Source organism: Patella vulgata, chromosome 4 (genome assembly GCF_932274485.2).
Source record: "Patella vulgata chromosome 4, xgPatVulg1.2, whole genome shotgun sequence".
In the NCBI taxonomy this organism is placed as follows: Eukaryota; Metazoa; Mollusca; class Gastropoda; family Patellidae; genus Patella; species Patella vulgata.
Window position 1 is genome coordinate 75,976,627 of NC_065882.2, and position 22,084 is coordinate 75,998,710.

A 22,084-nucleotide genomic window follows, 5' to 3' on the forward strand; every position below is an offset into this window, starting at 1 on the left:
GAAACCCACAAGGTTAGGCAGGACCCTCCAAGCTTGGGATTGAAACCACGCCATTTGACTCAATGTCACAGGCCTTTGATCTTGTTATTGTCATGTACCGTTTCGGTTATGTTGTTACAGTCTGTCTGTATATATTTGCCTCATATCTATATTGCTGTATATCACCCAAGATGGAAGCAGACGTAAAACCCTACGAATGTATTGCTGTATTAGCTTGATAATGTTGAGAGAATACTCTTCAAAGTGTCGCCTAATGCTCGGTTTCCACTATCACAATTCGCGCTACGATTGAAATCATGGTTTTAATTATGGAGTAATCGTGATGATCTTATCGGGTATTATCATATATTGAGATCAGTCGTAGTAATTGTGTTGATCGTATCGAAATATATCCGAACGTATCTGTACGTACCAGATCGTGGACTCAATAGTGACAACTCTATCGTAACGTATCGCACGACAGTGGGAACCTAGTGTTAATATATACTAGTAGGTGTTTTCCATAAGTAGGCCTATGTGTTTTTGTTTTTATAGAAGACATAGATTGATAGGTATAAGTATTATTGCCATAGATCATTCGGCCACCCGACCCCTCCATGTATATAAGATAGGTATAAGTAATAGATGAGATGATTAACCACCTTAAACTAGAGGTTAGTCTCACCTTAACCTTTGTATGTACCTTACTACCTACATACACACACAATAACAATATACATCACATATATATATAAATATGTTATAACCACTGAGTGGATTTATTTGCCGACTTGGCAACTTCCCATATCCATCAACACATACCAACTGAGCAGTACTTCTGACAGATTTCCCATACAATACATATCAAATACTAATAATTACCCAAGCACCAGGTAATCACCGTCTCATCACATTAAACCTACTCTTGCTTCTAATTTCTTTCAAGATCGTGCAGATAAGTAAACAAATACATATAGTGCTATGGTTTGTTTTCTTTCGGAGGTCATTACTCCACAACTTGAACCAACACATGTAATTATTTGAGCTTGAATGATGATGAAATGGATGACTTGGTAAAGAAAGTGCGATGTATACAAGGAACAGACTAGTCAATTGGAAAACAATAAACAATGTCGACCTTATTAGTTAATTTGTCTTGAACAAATGAAAATAAAAGAAAGAAAAGGAATGTAGTTTAATGCCTTGTCAACACGATAAATCCAGGTACATGTCCAGAGGGGGGATGGGGGGTGGGTACAGGGGGTTCCGACTGTTATGGGTTCTTTTATTTGTTCGCTAACATGTACATGGTAGAACCGCAGTCTCTTGTGCCATATGAATGACTAGGTAACACTTTGCGCTATACCTAATAACTGGAAACAAGCCATGGACTCCAGGGAAGTGAAATGAAATGAAATGGGGTTTAACGTCCTACTGTTCTGTTCCAACTGGGCTAATGAAGTCGGGCATATGCCATACAGTGTGTTATGAGGGAAATTTTGCCTGGACAGCAGCGTTACAGCCTACTCATATATCAATTTCCAACTGCCAAGGGATCTTTTACATGCATGCAAATGTGTATACGGGACCTCAGTTTTTTGTCCCATCCGAATGACTAGACAGCTGTACTTGTCAGGCCCTCTGTCCTGCATCACCGAAAAGGGGGAACCACACTGGAAAATCGGGATGAACATTCTCGGCCAACACCTGAGGCGAAACTGCGATCTTCAGGCTAGCGAGCCAGAATCTTACTTACTTAGCCACCCAGGAAGTGAAGTGAAGGATTTCTTTGATTCACGTCAAAATAAAGTTTAAATCAATTTGTTGGTGTTTTTTTTTTAAATCTTAAACAGCATTGACTTATTATAAAGAATCAAATCAACTTTAATTAATCTACAATTCCATTTGTCACTATTAAATCAAAGAGGTTAATATCCCTTTAAATAAATACATTTGGATCAAATAGTTTCTGGCACAACTAGCAGGAATTGACCAGATTTATAGAAACCAGAAAGAACCAGATAATACTGTACTGTATCAATCTGTATGGTATATATAAATATACCCAAACATATGTTTCTTTGTAGGGGTCACGGTGGCTAAGTGGGTAAGACGTGTTTGATCCCTGCATTGGACAAGAAAGTTCATCAAGATTTTCCGGCATGGTTCCCTCTTGTCAGTGATGCAGGACGGAGGGCCTGACAAGGACAGCTGTCTAGTCGTTCGGATAGGACGGAAAATCGAGGTCCCGTGTACACATTGGCGTGCACATAAAAGATCCCTTGACAGTTGGGATTCGATATAAGAGTAGGTTGTAGCAACGCTGTCCGGGCAAAATTTCCCTCATACCACACTGTGTGGTGTATGCCCATCTTCATTAGCCCAGTTCGGAGCAGAACAATAGGACGTTAAACAACATTTCATTTCATTTCTGTTTCTTTGTAGGTGGGACCAATTGCTTTTGGGAATTATAAATTCGGTTTCTTTGTAGGCGTAACCAATCGCTTTTTGGAGAAATATAAGATCTGTTTCTTTGTAGGCAGGACTGATCGCTTAAAGGGGAATTATAAATTGTTTCTTTGTAAGTGGGACTGATGGCTTTATGGGGAAATATAAATCCTGTTTCTTTGCAGATGGTACCGATTGCTTTTTGGGGAATCATAAATTCTGATGAATCCAAGACATTTACACAAGAGATTTGGATTCTAAAGTATCAACACCTGAATTTGATACTAATATTCTCTATAACAGATAATCCAGTACAACTAATCCATAAAATCTGTAAAAACAATAATGACTAGACATGTTCGATTTCAATACAAAAATAAAGGGGAGGGAGAGAGAAATGGGGTTTAACGTCCACTTGACACAAACTAGGTCATTTCGGGACTAACATATCACTTAATTTTATTTCAATAATTCACTTGCGCATCGGGGTCTTTAGCAGTGGGAGGAAACCAGAGGACCCGGAGAAAACCCATGAGGTTGGACAGACATGAAAATTGCCCAAAGTGCATCAAGATCAATTAAATAAGCAAATCATTAGAGGAGGTTTTATCGTTGAAGAATGCTTTCCTTACTAAATAAATTGTTCTACTTCATATCAAGATTCTATAGCCACGCCACAGTTTGCCCTATAATTCCCCCTGAAATAAATATCTGTAATATTAAGTTTGGTGTTTAATATGTAAATTTATACAATCACAGTTTTAATTTCAATCCTGTATCTGATACCTCATAACCTTTTTGAGATTCTACAGCCACCCACGTCCCCTTTTCACCCTATTTAAATCTCCTAGAAATAAATATCTGTAATATTATTAACATGAAAAGTGGGGTGTTTATTATGTAAATTTAAACAATCCCAGATTTAATTAAATACTGTATCGAGTAACGATACCTCATTAGCATATTTAGATAAACATATATTTGATTACCTATTCAAATATAAACTGTAAACAAGCAGCAGACAGATTAAATTTGTTTATTAACATGTTAGACCGTACTGACTATAGATATAGATAATATGTTGATCACAGTTGTACCAGTTTGTAGGGCTGTTGTTGTTTGTTCTCGAGGTTTTTGTTTGTTATATTCATATATCTTGTTGTTTTAAAACAGCGTTTCGTAGCAGGGCATTCATATATCTCTTGTTTTGAAACAGTGTTTTGTAATTTTCTAACACATGGATATTATAATCAATATTACTTGACTCGGTACATGTACCTATAAGAAGGTACCCTTGCACTTTAATAAAATCTTAAAGGAACAATAACACTCTTGCTGGCTTGACAGCTCCAGAAAATAAAAAATAGCCTTATTCTAAGTACTAGATGTGTTAGTGTCTTACCTGTTGTGTAAATTATCCATTAAATCCTATTTTACTTGTCCAGAGGGTTCAAAAATATTTTTAAATCCAAGTCACATTTGAAAAGCTTTACGTCAGGCTTTTCAAATCATTTAGTTGATTTTTTCCAATTTTTTAAATTAGGTGTGTTAAGATGAAATTTGTATCATCATTAATTGGAATATTGTAAAATAGTACAATTTGTTGACCAGAATAAAGATTGGGACGTATTATTCAGTTACAACAAGAGTGGTATTGAGCCTTTAATACATTGTGGGGTTTGTTTTTTCTTAAAAATGTTAAAATGGAGTTTTATGTCCTACTTTTCTGAACCAAGTGAGCCAATGAAGAGGCACATACATCATGCAGTGTACTATGAAGTCGAATTCCAACTAGAATATTACATAGACCATGATAGAACCATAAGTTATTAAAAATGACCCAAGAGACATAGAATATTACAAAGAACAAAGTTATTCAAAACAATCCACAAGACATAGAATATTACATAGCTCGTGACAGAACCAAGCTATTCAAAACGATCCACAAGGCATAGAATATTGCATAGATTGTGACAGAACAAAGCTATTCAAAACGATCCGCAAGGTGAAAGCTTTTCAAAAAGAGAGATAGAATATTTCATAGATAATGAGAGAAAGAGAGAAATAGGGTTTAACGTCCACTCAACACAAATTAGGTAATTTTGGGACTAACATGTGGTTTAATTTTATTTCCATAATTCGCTTGCGCGTATGGGTCTTTAGCAGTGGAAGGAAACTGGAGGACACAGAGAAAACCCATGAGGTTGGACAGGCGACCCTACTCCTTGTCACGTACAACCAGGGAATCGAAACTATGCCAGTTGACGCAATGACAGACTTTATGATACAGCGCGCACATGCTAACCATTCAGCCATCCAACCCCCCTCATAGATAATGACAGAACTATGTGCAAGCTTATCAAAAGGATCAAAGTTAGATAGAATATTTCATAGTTAATGACAGAACCAAGTTTTTCAAATGATCAAAAAGATACCTGTCAGTAGATGCAACTTTATAGCCTATTATTAAAGATGCATTATGTAAGAGTTGAGTTAAATCTATCTATTGCATGTCTTAATTTTGGTTTCAATTGTTATATAAACTATCATTTAGATATTTATTCACATGAAAAGCCTATGATCAACTCTCTAAAACATCAGATGACCGAGATGGGTTCTAACACCCGTAATATTTTATAATTTAACGATTTTAAAGGGATAATCAAGACTTAGACACGGTTGTCAAGTATTGTTGCTAAGATAATGAACAATCTATGTTAGATCTTGTCAAACCTTCCAACACACAGAACTATTATATGCTCAAAATAAAAATCTGAATTAAATTTTCAATATATTCATTTTGTATTATCTATTTTTGAGCTATTATTTATAATAGCAAGAATGGTCAGCTCTTTATCTGAATCTTACATAATATATCTTTCAACTGACAACTAATTTGAACACCATCTCACCTGTCCAGGTAATAATAACATTCATTATTTATTTTAATTTACGGCATCAAACATTCTTTCGACATGAACTGATAAGACAAGGAGGTCGTGACCTTAAGGTCAACTACACCTGGAGGGGTCAGCGTATATAACAATGTTATTATTACATATTACATGAAACACTTACTCTGATCTATAACTATGTCGGATCTTGACATTGATGAGGCCAAAATAAATAATACCTGCGTTTACAATTACCCGAATGACCCTAGGTTTTGCAGCCAAAAATCGAAAACCTTAAACTTAATTCTCTCATTTCCCAAGTCTTGTAACTTGGACTGACCCTATGTTTTGCAGCCAAAAACTTCCAAACTTAAAACTTTGTTCTCTCCTTTCCCAGGCCTTGTAACTCGGTCTTGGCATGATTTAATTTAGACAAAAGCCAACACTGAAATTTTCATTATCATTTTCAAGATAATACGAAAAAAAAAAATAATAAAAGAAAAAAAAAAAAATTCTGAGCGCTCGACCAAGTAACCATAAACATGTAGTATTTTTTTTTTTTTCTTGGCCTGATCACAGGTGTAATTTTCGATACTTGAGTTATCAAATGTACACCTGTGTTGTGTTTACAATTTCAATAAAGGTGACAGGTACATTAAATATATATAAATCTTAATATGATTTATATACACCTATTGTAATTTATATCCTTCAAATATTAGGTCTAGGGTTCAGAGGTCACCCTCAAATAATGATGACCATTTTAAACATTCATTTACATTTTTATTTTTACTTTTACTTAAGTATCAATTTCTTATTAAAATATTTATCTATTCAAGGCATATTTTGTATGTTGAGATTACATGTTCTTGAAATGTCCTGGCGCCAGGGTGACTTGGTGAGTAAAACACTCATTGATAAACCACGCTCTGCTACCATGAAAACTCAATAGGTTTATAAGAATTTATTACACCATTAAAACCATATAGATGATATATACAATGAATTCAAATGTCCAACCTCCATGCAGGCGGCGGTCTACCTCCACTGATCACCTCATACCCTATCCAGTCTCTTTCCACATTCACTGCGCATGCACGCTTACTGTCTATAGTTATTCTCAGAGTTAACACACTAACCAGAAGTACAAAGTTTCTCGCGATCTTCCTGTCTGGTTTTCCCTCGTCAGGAGTATAGTCCTTATCATGAGACGAAAAACCAAGATTCTGTAAACACCTTTGCAAGTGGAATTCAAAGAGTAGGTGGAAGTGTTGTTGTTAAGACAATGGAAAAGTGTCTGGTTATTAGGATGGGATAAAAAAAAACCCAAAAAACAAGGTTATTTGCATATTAGCAGTATGTTAAAGATCTGCAAACAGTTCTAAAACAAACTAAGCGTTAGACATATTGTCAATCTCTCCACGCGGAATTTTAATATCATACAGCATAGCCTATGTGCCTTTACATCAGGAGCCATGGTGGTTAAGTGGGTAAGACGCTGGCTTGCTAGTCTGGAGGTTGCGGGTATTCTCCAGGTGTTGGCCGAGAAAGTTCATAGAGATTTTACAGCGTGGTTTCACCCTTGTCAGTGGTGCAGGGTGGAGGGCCTGACAAAGACAGCTGTCTAGTCATTGGAATGAGATGTAAAACCGATGCCCCTTGTACACATTGGTGTGCATGTAAAAGATACCTTGGCAGATGGAATTTGATATAAGAGTAGGCCTTAGTGCCGCAGTCCATTGAAAATTTTCTTCATTGCACAGTGTTTGGCGTACGCCATGTCCATCTTCATCAGCCCAGTTGGACGTTAAACCCAATTTTATTTGATTTCATTTCATTATACATTAGACCAGTCAAGCACCATTTCACTTTATTTTAAATGATGGAATATTTTTATTCAATAAATGTCAGTAAGATAGCAGGCAGGTGATTTATAACCTGCAGACAATCTTGAACAAAAAACCTATTGTATAGAGAAGAAGACTTGTCAGATTATGAGGCATCTGTGTATAGTATATTACATTATGTTATAAACTAACGCCTCCAGAAACAGAATCATTTAACATACCAGATCGAAACTACTATATACCAACTAATTAAACATGCATTATACAAGAGCAGGTCTTTCTTTAGACCTGAAACATACATTATGCAAGAGCTAAATCTGCCTATTGCAGGTCTTTCTTTAGGCCTGAAATGTTATCTAAGTTATTAATTAGACATTAATTAACTTATCCGGACCATAATCAATTCTTGATGTCAATGCTAGCCTGCAATGTTTACTGGATTAGAATCCCATTTGCTGTTCCACTTTCATTCTTGATTTAATCATGAAATGGATAATCGAGACTATGTTTTTTATCGTACTGACTTTAGTAATGATGATCGAATGGATCAATTTGACTGGAATTTTCAGCAAATTCCCTTTACATTATCTAGTTTTTTAACTATTATAGTGAGAACTGTCAGCTCGTTGTCTAATCTCCTATGATGTATCTTTAATAACCAGAAGCTGTTTAAAGATATGTTCTCTACAAGGTTAATTAGATCATTTAGTGCAGTCTGAAAACTTTTTCTTAAAACTAAACACAGGAATTTCTTATTAAAGATACATTATGGGAGATAATATAAAGAGATGGCAGTTCTCGCTATAATAGTTAAAAACTAGATAGTGTAAAGGTAATTTGCTGAAAATTTCAGTCAAATTGATCCACTATGAGCCGAGAAAGAAGCGGGTGAAATTTTTGCATAGTCTCGGTCATCATTACTAAAATCATTAATATAAACAGCATAGTCTCGATTATCCACTTTTTCTGATTTAATTATCAATAGCCATTAGCGGCATATAGGAATCTAATCCAGCCAACATCGAAGACTAGCCTTGACATCAAGAGTTTATTATGGTCTGGATAAGTTAATTAATGTCTAATTCATAATTTAGATAACATTTCAGGCCTAAAGAAAGACTTGAAATAAGCAGATTTTGCTCTTGCATAATGCATGTTTAACCAGACAAATAAAAAATGAAATGATATTAGGGGTTAATGTTACTTTACTTCTCCAATTGAGATAATGAAGACGGCCATATTCCATGCAGTGTGTTTGTTGAGAGGATTCTCAATACTCTTTGTCAAATTCCAACTGCCAAGGGATCATTAAAATTCATGTACACAGGACCTTGTGTTTTTTGCTTTGCAGGATGTTTCTGAATAAAGTTCATCAATTTCCAACTGCCAAGGGATCTTTAAAATCCATGCGCAAATGTATACAGGGCCTTGTTTTTTTGTTGTCTGTATAGTCTCCTATATAATTTCCATAGTTTGCAGCTATATAAGATTTTCAACTCTACCTATGTCATTAAGAAATCGAGTAATAGTCAGCTCTTTAGTGATTAAGTTGCTATATTCCATATTCATAACATTCTAGTGTAGAACAATTATGCATCAATGAACATTGAAATTTGGGAGAGATGCAAACATGCAGAAGAAAATGAAGACCATTATTGATTTCCAAGTCCGCATTTTTCTACCAATATCCTAAACAGCATGGCAACAAATCAGTTTGGTCATAGTGGTCGATTTCAAGACACTCATTTGAATATTTAGTTATAAAAAAAACCCAAACAGACCAGAAACTGTAGTTGGTGAACTCCACATTTTCACATTAAGAAGCCTAAATGCACAGATGAGTAATAAATCATGCATTAATGCATTATAGGTCTTAAACTTTCAGCTTTACTTCCTTTAAAGCGTCTTCATACTCATCAGATAGATAGAGAGAGAGAGAGAAAGAGAGAGAGGGATGGGGTTGTAAGTCCATTCAACACAAACTAAGTTATTTCGGGACTAACATATGGTTCAATTTAATTTCAATAATTCACTTGCGCATAGGTGTCTTTAGAAGTGGGAGGGAAAAGGATAACCGGGAGAAAACGCACAAGGTTGGACAGGCGACAATAGAGGAATCAAAACCACGCCAGTTGACTCAATGACAGACCTAATGATACAACTTGCTAAAACCCCTCTGCGCAAGTGTATTAATGAAATAAACCTGAACCATGTACTAGTCCCTAAATGACCTATTTTGTGTTGAGTGGACAGTAAACCCCATTTCTCTCTCTCTCTCTCCATGCCACTTGACTCAATGATTGACTTTATAATCTAAAGATGCAGGACTCGGCCACCATTTTCCATACTCATCAGTTCCAACCCACATTCTCAATGGTCTTAAATGACCAGAAGTAGATAAATGATTGAAAGACAGATTTCTTATTTCAATGAGTATAAATATTTGGCTAGACTTTAGAATCTGTTTATCACACTTCCATTAAACATATAGCATTGTTCTGTGTTTTTGTGTTAGAAAAAAAGTGTTAAGACGGCTTTTGAAATATTTGCGCCTATTTTTCTAATACTGTTTGGAAACATCTTGATAGATACACAATCAAAAGAAACAGTTTGTGTAGTTATGACATAAGCTCGAGTCAACGCTATTTTTTATGTGTTATTGAAACTATTAGGTAATTTTACCAGCATAAATCGGCACAGTTTATTATCAAATAACGCCCAAGACTACAACTTGACAACGGCTCTGCAGCCGTGTAAAGATTTTACGATCTGTGTGCTCATCACTCTTTGCGAACTTCAAACAGGTCAATATCTGTAGCAAAGATAGACAACATGTTCATTCAATTCAAGGAAGAAAGTCAAAGATTACAATGAGATCTGCTAATTTACAGATAAAATATGCTTGTTTAAGCAGACCGTACGCGGAGTGTTTTTTTTATTGATAGTGCATGTAGAATATTGAACCTGTGAAACACCTTTGTTTTTTTAACAACAGCACTTAGTCAACATGGCATGGTTTTGATTTCTCCACTTGTACAACTTTCAACTTTTTTATTTGAATATTACGTTCCTTAAGAACAGTATACAAAACTTACACATACATCAATATACATGTATAAAAAAATATATTTTAAATGGAATATTGGAATAACATGATATAATGAAATGAAAATATAATGAAATATGACATGAATGGTACAAAAAAACGAGGTCCCATGTACAAATTGGCATGCACGTAAAAGATCCCCTGGCAGTTGGAATTCGATATAAGAGTAGGTCTTAGCACAGCTGTGCAGGCCAAATTTCCCTCATAGCGTATGGCGTATAGCCGTCTTCATTAGCCCAAACAGAGCAAACAGTAGGACATTAAACCCTATTTCATTTAATTTCAATGAACGGCTCATTGAAAGCCAGGAAAGGAATTTATTCCAATAGTTCGTTACTTTTTCTAACCTTCATAAGATCTAAATTTTCAGACAGATTCTATCCCTGGTACACGTATAATTGTTTACCTTTCTAAAGATGTATGCTAGACCTTTCTACAATGCTTTTGTTGAAGGTTGTGTCCATAACAATTAGCTTGCTACCTATCAATATTTCCTGCGGCCGCAGCCATGCAAAATCTATTGGTGGGTATTATTTCTTAAAAGACAATCGACAATTCCTAGATATGTCTGGGAAAGAATCCGATATCTCACAATAGACATTGAAATATACTTTTTAGTTAACCCTTTAGCAGTTACATGCAGACCCCCCAAAACTGTCCTACATAGGGCTCCTTAGACCACCCCATCATGTACACAGCAGTGACTCTTATGGCTTAAAATACAGATGTGACGTCACCCTTTGATGTTGACGAACCATTATTTCAAATAATCGTATGAGCAACTTACCAATCGTACATTATTTATACTAGGGAAATATTGGACTTGCCTGACATATTTCACTGTAAAAGCATGTGCATAGTGTCTGTATTTTAAGTTGTTTAATGGTCTCGAGCTTAAGACATTGCGTAATATATTGTAAAAACACTTGTTGTTACAATATATTACTTAATATCTCGCTCTTGACCATTAAACAATACTTATAATACAGACAGCTACTCATATATCTCAGGCAGTTTGAGGCAGTCTAAGGAAAAGCAGTTTTGGACTGTTCCAAGGATGTACCAGTATTAATATATCACTATTCTCTAACATCCACTTGACACAAACTAGGTCATTTCAGGACTAACATATGGTTCAATTTGATCTCAATAATTCACTTGAACATAGTTTTTTTTAGCAATTTCAGGAAACAGGAGGATCCGGAGAAAACCAGTGAGGTTGGACAGGCGACCCTACTCCTTGTCACGTACAACAGGGGAATCGAAATCACACCAGTTGACTCAATGACAGACCTAATAATACAGCGTGCACATGCTAACCATTCGGCCACCCAATCCCACAACTTTCTTAAAGAGGAACTGGGCTGGGGCATTCAATAAATTCAAATACCAAGTGCTAAAGAGTTAAATACTTTAAGTCTTGAATTTCTGAACATGTCAGCAATATATTTATCATTTTAGATATATAGAAATACTAGTAAATGACTTGATGAACTCAACATACACCCATGTTTTTCACATTTCAGATAAACTGGGAAATAAAACCAATCATGTGATAGATAATATTTAACACAGTCAATCTCTCAACAGAAAACCAAATAGCCATTGCATTTCTTTTCAAAATTCAGCTGATTTATGGAAGATAAATTGTGCACTAATCACGTTGATGATTGGAAAAGTTATAATTCGGTTTCACACTGCTGATTCGAGCAATTGAAAGTAGCGGCGTGTTTATCGTTCTGCTTTCATCAGATCATATTTTGATGTGTAATTTGCCCAGCTTGTCATTTTATAGAAATGATACAAAGGTTAGAAACCAGGGGAAATTAGTCTTAAAGCTCGTCATTTTCTTCTCAGCTGTCAATCTCATATAATTATATGTCATATTTTAATGAAATCTCGCGATATTGAATAACTACAGTAGGTCATGCTTTCGGCTAATGAAGACGGGCATACGCCCTGCTGAGTGGTATGATGGAAATTTTACCTAGACAGCAACTGAATTCCAACTGTCAAGGGTTCTTTTACCTATGTTTTGGGCCCATCATAAAGAAATAAGGAATATAAGCCTATCCTGGCCTCCTCCAACCTGCACCAAGAAGAAAACCCAGCAGAGAGAGAGAAAGAGAGAGAGAGAGAGAGAGAGAGAGAGAGAGAGAGTTTAAGGTCCACTTGACACAACTAGGTCATTTCGGGACTAACATATGGTTTTAATTTTATTTCAATAATTTGCCTGCGCGTAGGGGTCTTTAGCAGTGGGAGGAAAACAGAAATATCAAAAGGAAAAACAACCTGACCATCAAACTAATAGCACCTCTTTAACTATAATTTAATACATATGTTTGACCTGGATCATAATTTTGTATAAGGAACAAAAACAGAAATTAAGAAAGGCAATCAAGTTTATCAGATAACAACATTTATAATTACAATTTTGGCTCCACTACCTGGTTTTTATGGTAGTGACTGATAGTGATATTGACAGTATAAATATAAGTCACAAACAACTAAAACAACTATCAAGGTAGTTCATTGTATATATATAGATATCATACCTTGACTGCGTTAGTGATGTTGGAGGAAGATGATAGCAAGACCTTTTGATCAAAATAGGCATGTTTTCAAATTTGATTAGCAAATAAAATTCTTGATAAGGCCCTACAGAGATCAATGAAATAATAAAGTTACTGGAAACCCACCATATTTAGTGGGAACAGCACTAAAGTCAAGTCAACAAGTCAAGTCAAAGTATTACAAATGAAATGAAATGAAATGAAATGAATTGAAATGGGGTTTAACGTCGTACAGTTCTGCTCCGAACTGGGCTAATGAAGACGGACATACACCATACAGTGTGCTATGGCCTAATCTTATATCGAATTCCAACTGTCAAGGGATCATTTATGTACACATCAATGTGCACACGGGACTTTGGTTTTTCATCCCATCCGAACTACTAGAAAGCTGTCCTTGTCAGGCCCTCTGTCCTGCATCTCTGACAAGGGGAAACCACACCGGAAAATCTTGATGAAGTTTCTCGGCCAATGCAGGGATTGAACACCCGACCTTCAGGCTAGCAAGCAAGCGTCTTACCCACGCGCATAGGGGTCTTTAGAAGTGGGAGAAAACCATAGGACCAGGAGAAAATCTACAAGGTTGGACAGGTGACCCTACTCCTAGTCGGGGGGGGGGGGGGGGGGGGGGGGGGGGGGGGTGGGGGGGTGGGGGGGGTGTGGCTGGCTGAATGGTTAGCGTGTGTGCGCGCTGTATCATAAAGTCTTTCATTGAGTTAACTGGCGTGGTTTCGAATCCCCGGTTGTACGTGACAAGGAGTAGGGTTGTCTGTCCAACCTCGTGGGGTTTTTCCGGGTCCTCCGGTTTCCTCCCACTGGTAAAGACCCCTATGCGCAAGCGAATTATTGAAATAAAATTAAAACCATATGTTAGTCCCGAAATGACCTAGTTTGTGTTGAGTGGACGTTAAACCCCATCTCTCTCTCTCTCTCTCTCTCTCTCTCTCTCTCTCCTACTCCTAGTCACATGCAAACTTGGAATCAAAACCATGCAACTTGACTCCATGTCAGACCTTGCGATCGCAAGCGCATGTGTTAAACCATCCATCCCCCTGCACCCACCCCCCCTCCGTATTACAATAGGAAATGTAGTAAAACTTTAAAGTATTACAAGATTTTTTGGTTTCAAACTTTGCTGGTGGTAATGTCTTCACGTGAACTATATTTTTTATTGTCCTTATGTTCTTAAATTATCCTTTCACACATTGTTCATTATCAGTAAAACTCATTAGACAACTCAAATAAACCATGTATTGTGATTCACACAAGATGTATGTAAGAAAGGTTATCATAATGAAATTAATTAATTCACCAGGGTGGTAAAATCGTGTCACGAATTATAAAACAGACATGTTTTATTTTCTCTTATTATCATAATTCTGTCAGCCTATCATTTCTTTCTTGAATTGTTGATAACAATGGCCTTGCATATAATACCTCCAACCAGAGTATATCAATTTCAAAGTCTAAAGGAATTTGTTTAAAATATAAACAATTTGCCAGGCGATATATATATGTAATTCTAAGATCCTGGTGCTGCAATCAGCCTACGCATAATCATCCATCTTATGAAACAGGATGAAGCAATTAAAGTTTACAAACGTGACTACACTTGATATACATATGAAAAAAACCCCAACAAAATGAAACGAATAAACATATATGTCTCACATAAAATCATATTAAAGGGGCATAATGGAAGATTAGATAAAGAGCTGGCAGTTCTCACTATAATAGTTAAAATGTAAAGGGAATATGCTGAAAATTTCAGTCAAATTGCTCCACTTTGAACAGATATATTAGCGATTGAATTTTAGACCTAGCCTCGATCATCATTACTAAAGTCGGTACGATAAAAAACATAGTCACGATTATCCATTTTTAGATTTAATCATCAATGAGCATTGAGCAGCAGATCGGAACCAAATCCAGTGAAAATCCGACACATAAGATGGCATTGAGAGTTTTCATGTTAATAAATGTCTAATTAATAATTAATATAACATTTCAGGCCTAAAGAAAGATCTACAATGGGCAGATTTAGCTCTTACATATGTTTAATAAACATACAGAGTTCAACTGGTCATAAGTCATTTTAAAGTTTCTGGTAGTCAGTTGTCTGTGTTGTTATTACATACTGGGCATTAAACTCTCCTTTCTGAAGGTCTGCCAAAAGTACTGAGATTGTGTTTTTTTTACTTATTCCACCCAAAACCAGTTGCCTTCAGTCTAAAATACCGGCTGTATTCAGCTACTTACAACAGATATTCAATAAAACTAGCCAAACAATTATCATTTGGCATTGGAACCATGTACATTATCGCTTGTTATCAAATTTATATTTAAATACTAGATGCCAGCCACTCTTGGAGTTTGGCTACAACAACAACATTGCCCATACTAATTATAACATTAACTTCTGCATCCTGTCCTGTTGCCATAAATACAGAAATTTTATATTTTTTTTACCAGCACTAAATCCTGAAAGTGTTTTTCTTTCTTAATTTGTTATTATAATATGCAAAAGGGAAACTTGGCATTATTTTATTTTTCACATGTATTAAAAACCTGTTACTGTCAAATTGTTTTTATTTTATTAATTTCATGAAGGGAATTTCAAAATCAATTATTCCTTGTCAATATAGCAAGGTTTTATTTTAAATACAGACCTAAAAGTATGTAAGAGAAAAAAAATAGCTGTCCACATGGGACGAAAAACAAGGACCTGTGTATCCCATTGGCCACATATTAAAGATCCCATGACAGTTGGAAAGTGAAATATAAAGTAGGAAACGGTGCCACTATTAGGGCTAAATTTCATTTATAGCACACTAAATAGCGGTTGCCAGTCTACACTAGGTAGGATGGTTGGTGCAGAAAATTAAGATGTCAAACCCAATATCGTTTGATTGTGTATGTTAGTTAATGCCAGGTTTCCACTGTTGTGGGATGCTTTATGATAGGATTGTCTCTATTGTCTCTTAAGAGCAGATACGTTCAAATACGTTTCAATTTTATCAACACAACTGCTGCAACTGATCTCAATATATATGATAAGACCTGATAGGATCACTACGATTACTCCACGATTTCAATCGCAGTACGACCCTTGATAGTGGGAATCTAGCATAAATTAAGTGACAGGATAAAATCTGATTTGCAACACTGCAACTACAAAACAATATAAGATAAGATTTCACAGAATGTCGATGTAACTTGTGGTATACATGTATGTCAAACTGAACTAGAAATATTATATGTTTGTATAGATGTAATATTCACGGCTCGTTGAGTCAATTTAACAAGAATAACTAGACCTAAATTAAATAATCAGTTTACTTTTATCCACTGAATCTCTATACCGATAAACTAAATCAGGATCAGAGAGAGGATGGATAGATTTGATAGAACTGGGCCAATATTTTAATCAGGACGTCATTCAAGAATCATTAACTACAACAAGAAGAGTCTTCTAAATTTAAGGTTTCGAATCCTCCGTTGTACGTGACAAGGAATAGGGTCGTCTGTCCAACTTCGTGGGTTTTCTCCAGGTCCACCGGTTTCCTCCCACTGCTTAAAGACCCCTACGCGCCAGCCAATTATAGATATAAAAATGAACCATGTGTTAGTCCCGAACTGACCTAGTTTGTATCGAGTGGACGTTAAACTCCATTTCTCTCTCCCTCTCTTTGTAAATTTAAATAGAAGACATCGGAAAATCAGCGTAGTGTAAGCAACATGTTCTTGAATGGCCAACAGATTGTCACCAATGGGAAATCCTCAGGCCATAAATTGATAAGGTGGGTGCTAGATTGTCAGTCAGGAACGTTCCGAATTAACGGAATTGCAATTGAGTGACGCAGAATTCAGTCCTGTCACAGTTCTGTCAGTCTCTAACGAATATGTTTCAGCTATCATGGTTGGTTGAGATATTTACCCATGCAGTTGGCACATGTGTTCTAGCCCCAAATTCCCATTTTCACTCGATTGTCACTATTTTTGGGTTTGACAGAATTCAATTCCGGAACGATCAATCAAGCATCCCCAATATGTATGTTTAATTCGTTAATCCGCAAGTGTTATTTATTTCTTTAGCAATAGTTGGAAAACAGAGAACCCAGGGAAAACCCAGGGAAAACCCAGGGTATAGGGAAAATCATACACATGATAGACCTTTGAGGCTTTGACGGTTCACCAAAGTAACAGTTTCAACATTATAAATTTTTAAATTCATAATATTGAAACTGTTACTTTCTAAAACTTGCAAATTTCAGTTTTACAAGAAACCCTCATTCGAATGAAAGTGAAATATTAAATTAAAAAAACATTATGCAAGAATTAAATCTGCCTATTGCAGGACTTTCTTTAGGCCTGAAATGTTATATAAACTATCAATTTGACATTGATTAAAAAAACAAGACCATAATCGGATACACAAGATTTTAACTAGATTAGAACGGTTTAATTTAATTTAAATATGGGAAAGCTAAGCTAAGTCTCGAATATACCAGTGTCCTGGTTACCACAATGCACACATCTTGTCAAAACTACAAACAGTGATAATTTGGCTCAGAATGAAGTAATTTGTATGAAATTTTCAATATCTTCATTTATAATATCTATTTCTAAGCTATTATAGCTCTTCATCTAATACAACTCATGAATATTCTTTAAACTAAACAGTAAAAAAACATAGACACAGGTGCTAAATATAAGGTTTAGTGTAGCTTTAAAATTCCCTATCATAGATACTTCTCTATAAACTTTCTTGTCTATCATTTACTTCAAGAAACTCACACCTAAATGTTTACATATCTTGTTTACATGAGCCAGAGGTGTTAGTCAATATAACCATGTATTGTCATATGGCATGGTGCCCTTCCATAAAAATACATTCTTTTCTAAGATGAGCAATTCAACTTTCATCTTATAAGCTAAAATGATGTACTTGGCTGATAGACTTCTCTCTCTTGGTTTATTCTATATTTAGCTGTATTACTACTATTGGCACTGACGGCTGTTCTCTTAGTGTTAGCCACATCTGGAGGGATGATATGAGTTATCCAATTCATGACGTCAAGAATATGACGTAAACTAAAGAATGGTGTTTACTACGGAATAAATTTTAGTTGTAGACTTGCCATATATGGCGTCTCTGCTTTCTCACCAATTATTTTCAGGTGGTGAGTGATGCATTTAATAAACCGAGATAAATACATGTACTTGTTTAGATAGAATACAAGAGAATACACCTGGCAAAACCTTGTAAGGCAGGTATGGTATAAGCAAGCATTTTTAGGATCGAGCACACTTGATACATTATGTATTTAATTATAGTTTAACCTATGCGGGGGTGTTTAAAGTGATTATGTACACAGGTATTTTAACCATTGAGTTGAAACAGAATGCATAAAATAACAAGAATAGAAAATAAATGACTAATTTCAAGTTTAATTTTACATATCAAATGTAAAATTCCTGCATTTACATAAGATTAATTTCACTAAGTCAATTAAAAAATTAACAAATTAAATCATTTAAAATACTCCTCCCTCACAACCTGAATTGAAACAAAGATAACTTGTGCTTTGAGCATGCTCATGCATAGATATTGCCCAATATAAATAGACTATTGTTATTATTAATCGCAATCCCAAGCCCTTTCACATGTTTTGGAAGGTGCAGGGATATGTGATCCGGAGATGCCAAAAAAGATGTCAAATTTTTTCTCTGGTACAATTATTCAAATTAGAAATTTCTAATCTGCAAAATGCACAAACACTATAATAGGTTATTGTGTGTGAACAGATTCGTAAATATATCTTTATTGGTTACTGAGAAATGCCCAGGAAACATAACTGGGGCGAAAGAGACAGAGTGCATTTCAATAATCCTCTTCTAAACTTCCCAACACATCAGAGAGAGTGAGAGAAAAATGGGGTTTAACATCCACTCAACACAAACCAGGTCATTTCGGGACTCAATGACAGACCTTATGATGCAATGCGCACATGTTAACCATTCGGCCATCCACCCACCCCCCACCCTAATGCATCATATCAACCCAATTTAGAACTTTATTTTAAACCAATCAAAGCATTTCTGTTTCTTGGACAGTGAGTTGAATATTTCAACAGCAAGTTATTTCCTTGTCATCAGATGTGATTTTATATTGGGGTGTTGTTGGTTTTTTTGGAGGGTGAGGGGGAATGGGGGGGGGGGGTAAGAAAATGATCATTATTGTCATTAATGATAGGTGATTGTGGATGACATGTAGCAGTATTAAATCTGTTTACTTTTTTTTGTCAATGACATTTCAGTTTTTCGCTACAATCAATTTTCTAATATCTGAAACCGAATCAAGGCACTTTTTTTTTTCGACTGGCACTTTTTTTTTTTATTTGCTTGATAAAGACGAGAGTATCCTCGCGAAATGTCGCTTAGTATTAAACTCAGTAATTGTGTATCCATAAAATTGTACCTTGTGTTAGAATTTAATGCATTTCAGCTAAAACTTATTAACACAAGCAGTGATTTTCAATCTTGGAGACCTTGACCTTTCTCTGATGTAAAATACAGACAGGAGTAAATGGACTTGTTCTTGTTTTGATAAACAGAAATTCTACAAATGCCTTAAGACTATGATTAGTACAACCTTCGGAAGGAGACGCATTTAGCTTAAAGGAAAAGGTTTTATGACCGACTGTTAGTCTTTCATATTAATTCATCGTCAAGTAGACAGTTTATTTACTTGTGGATTAATTCAGTGAAGTACAGAACCTTAATCCATAAATGACTACTGTTCCATTAAGGCTTTCTATTTCTTACCACTTATGACAAGTGTTCTTCGTATTGTGAAAAGAACGTAGTATTTACATGGTAGACTTCAATGTGATATATACTGTATAGGTAGAGTACTAATATTGTTCACACCTGTCTCAGGTAAATCATAAAGTAATGGTCATTTTTACTTATTAGTCATTGAATGTGATGTTCTATAAACTTAACCTTTCTATTCAAATAATATTTCCTGGGAAAAAACACACATGAATAAATAAATAGGGTTATTTTCTCCTGTCATCCAGTTTCATATAGCTGATTATTTCCAAGAGACATTGGCTGAAAAGAGGTGAGAGCGCGAGAGAAATGGGGTTTAACATCCACTTGACACAAACTAGGACATTACTCATTTCAGGACTAACACACAGTTCAATTTTATTTCAATAATTTGCTTGCGCGTAGGGGTCTTTAGCAGTGTGAGGAAACCGGAGGACCCAGAGAAAACCCACAATGTTGGACAGGCGACCCTATTCCTTGTCCCGAACAACCGGGGAATCGAAACCCCCGCCAATTGACTCAATGACAGACCTTATGATACAGCGCGCACATGCTAACCATTTGGTCATCCAACTCCCCCCCCCCCCTGAAAAGAGGTGCCACATTGGCCTCAGTACAAAGCTCTTGACAATGAATGTCATTTTTTTTTACAACTGTAAATCTAAAGATTTCCTCTATTTTCTTTATAGTATTGATAATCTTTCATATATTATCAATGCTTCTGATGGTGTGATCCAGTTCCTGAGTTTTTATAGTAAAATTTATATATTTGGTTCTAAAATAAAGCCCAATCACCTGTCATTATATTCTAGGTATTTATATTGATTCAACATGTTGTAACCGTTTTTGGGTTGTTTTTTTTTGTTTGCTCAATGTATCAAATTTATATTAAGGGGTGGTGGATAGTATGTTAGTATGTTAGTCCCGAAGTTTGTGTCGAATGGACGTTAAACCCCATTTCTCTTTCTCCATATTGATTCAACATGTAACCGTTTCTTGTTTTGGGGGGCTTTTTTTGTTTGCTCAATGTATGAAATTGTTATTGTTTAAGGGGAGTTGGATGGTCGAATGGTTAGCGTGTGCGGTATGTTAGTCCCGAAATGACTTAGTTTGTGTCGAGTGGATGTTAAACACCATTTCTCTCTATCTCTGTATAGATTCAAAATGAGACGTTTCTTGTTTTTTGGGGGGTTTATTATTGTTTAAACTGAATAAACTGATTTAAATAGGCTTCTATTTATTGCATAATGAGAAACTTGAGATATTTCTGCATACACTGGGGCGTCAATGTGAGGTGGGTGTCAGTATAATACTAATACAGGTGACAACAAAAGGCTCCCAGCAGCATCCTAGCGACGGCTTTCAATACATGGGCATAGGTGCAAGACTGCAGATCTCAACATCAGTGTTACAGTGAACTCCTAGTTTGTAAGTTTCTGTACAATTGAGATGTTGTAATTTAGGTTAGATAGTTTAGGAATTGTACCTGAAATATTAATAAATTGCACAAAAAAATGACTTACCTCAGTTAAAGCATGTAGTTGGCCTTCATGAACACACACACCCATAAATCTAGAAAAATAATGAAAAAAAAACCCAAATAAGATCCATATTTATTACAAATTACTGTTCATCAAATTACATATACTAATAATGAGAAAAATCTTGTTCAGATATTTTTGTCGATTGAGATATGAACCAGTGCTGATTGCTGAAAGAAGAAAGTAACACATGAAAGTGTTAAATTTGGTCAACATTAGAAGGTCAGAAGATTAGTTAGTCTGATGGACTGCTACAAGGCTTGAACACATTCTCTCAAAAACATAGAATCAAGAAAGCTATTAAGTTTGTGAAACAAGCCCCAAGCATAACAAATCCTGACAAGGCCATTGCATCAGGAGAATTATTACCCTTTGAGAAGGCCTTACTTTGACCAATATTCACCTCCTTAGAAAATAAACCTGATTCCATGGAAACAATAATTCAATGAGAGACAGAAAACCAGTAATTCAAAAGACGAAACCTTTTTGATTTGGGAAAATAAAAGTGTTGGTTTAATTTATATTTTATATACTTTGATTTATTTAATTGTGATGTCGTTATCGCATATCTGAGAGAGAGAGAGAGAGAAACGGGAGTTATCATTCACTCGACACAAACTAGGTTATTCTGGGACTAACATATGGTTCAATTTTTATTTCAATAATTCCGTTGTGCATAGGGGTCTTTAGCAGTGGAAGGAAACCAGAGGACCTGGAGAAAACCTACGTACAAGCAGGGTATCGAAACCACGCCACTTGACTCTATGACAGACCATTTTTTTGTCAAAAAAATTATGACAATGTTTTTGACCATTCAGAGAGAGAGAAATAGGGTTTAACGTCCACTTGACACAAACTA

The 22,084-nt window shown here is 35.6% G+C and overlaps 1 protein-coding gene across 1 annotated transcript in view; it reads right to left on the bottom strand.

Moving 5' to 3' along the window:
- The window catches only part of LOC126819293 (dual specificity testis-specific protein kinase 2), an 83,641-nt gene that overhangs the window by 28,884 nt on the left and 32,673 nt on the right, over window positions 1–22,084 (bottom strand). The window contains exon 3 of the mRNA XM_050547273.2: window positions 21,208–21,256. Within this exon, the coding sequence (XP_050403230.1) occupies window positions 21,208–21,256 (49 nt within the window). The remainder of the gene's footprint in view (window positions 1–21,207; window positions 21,257–22,084) is intronic.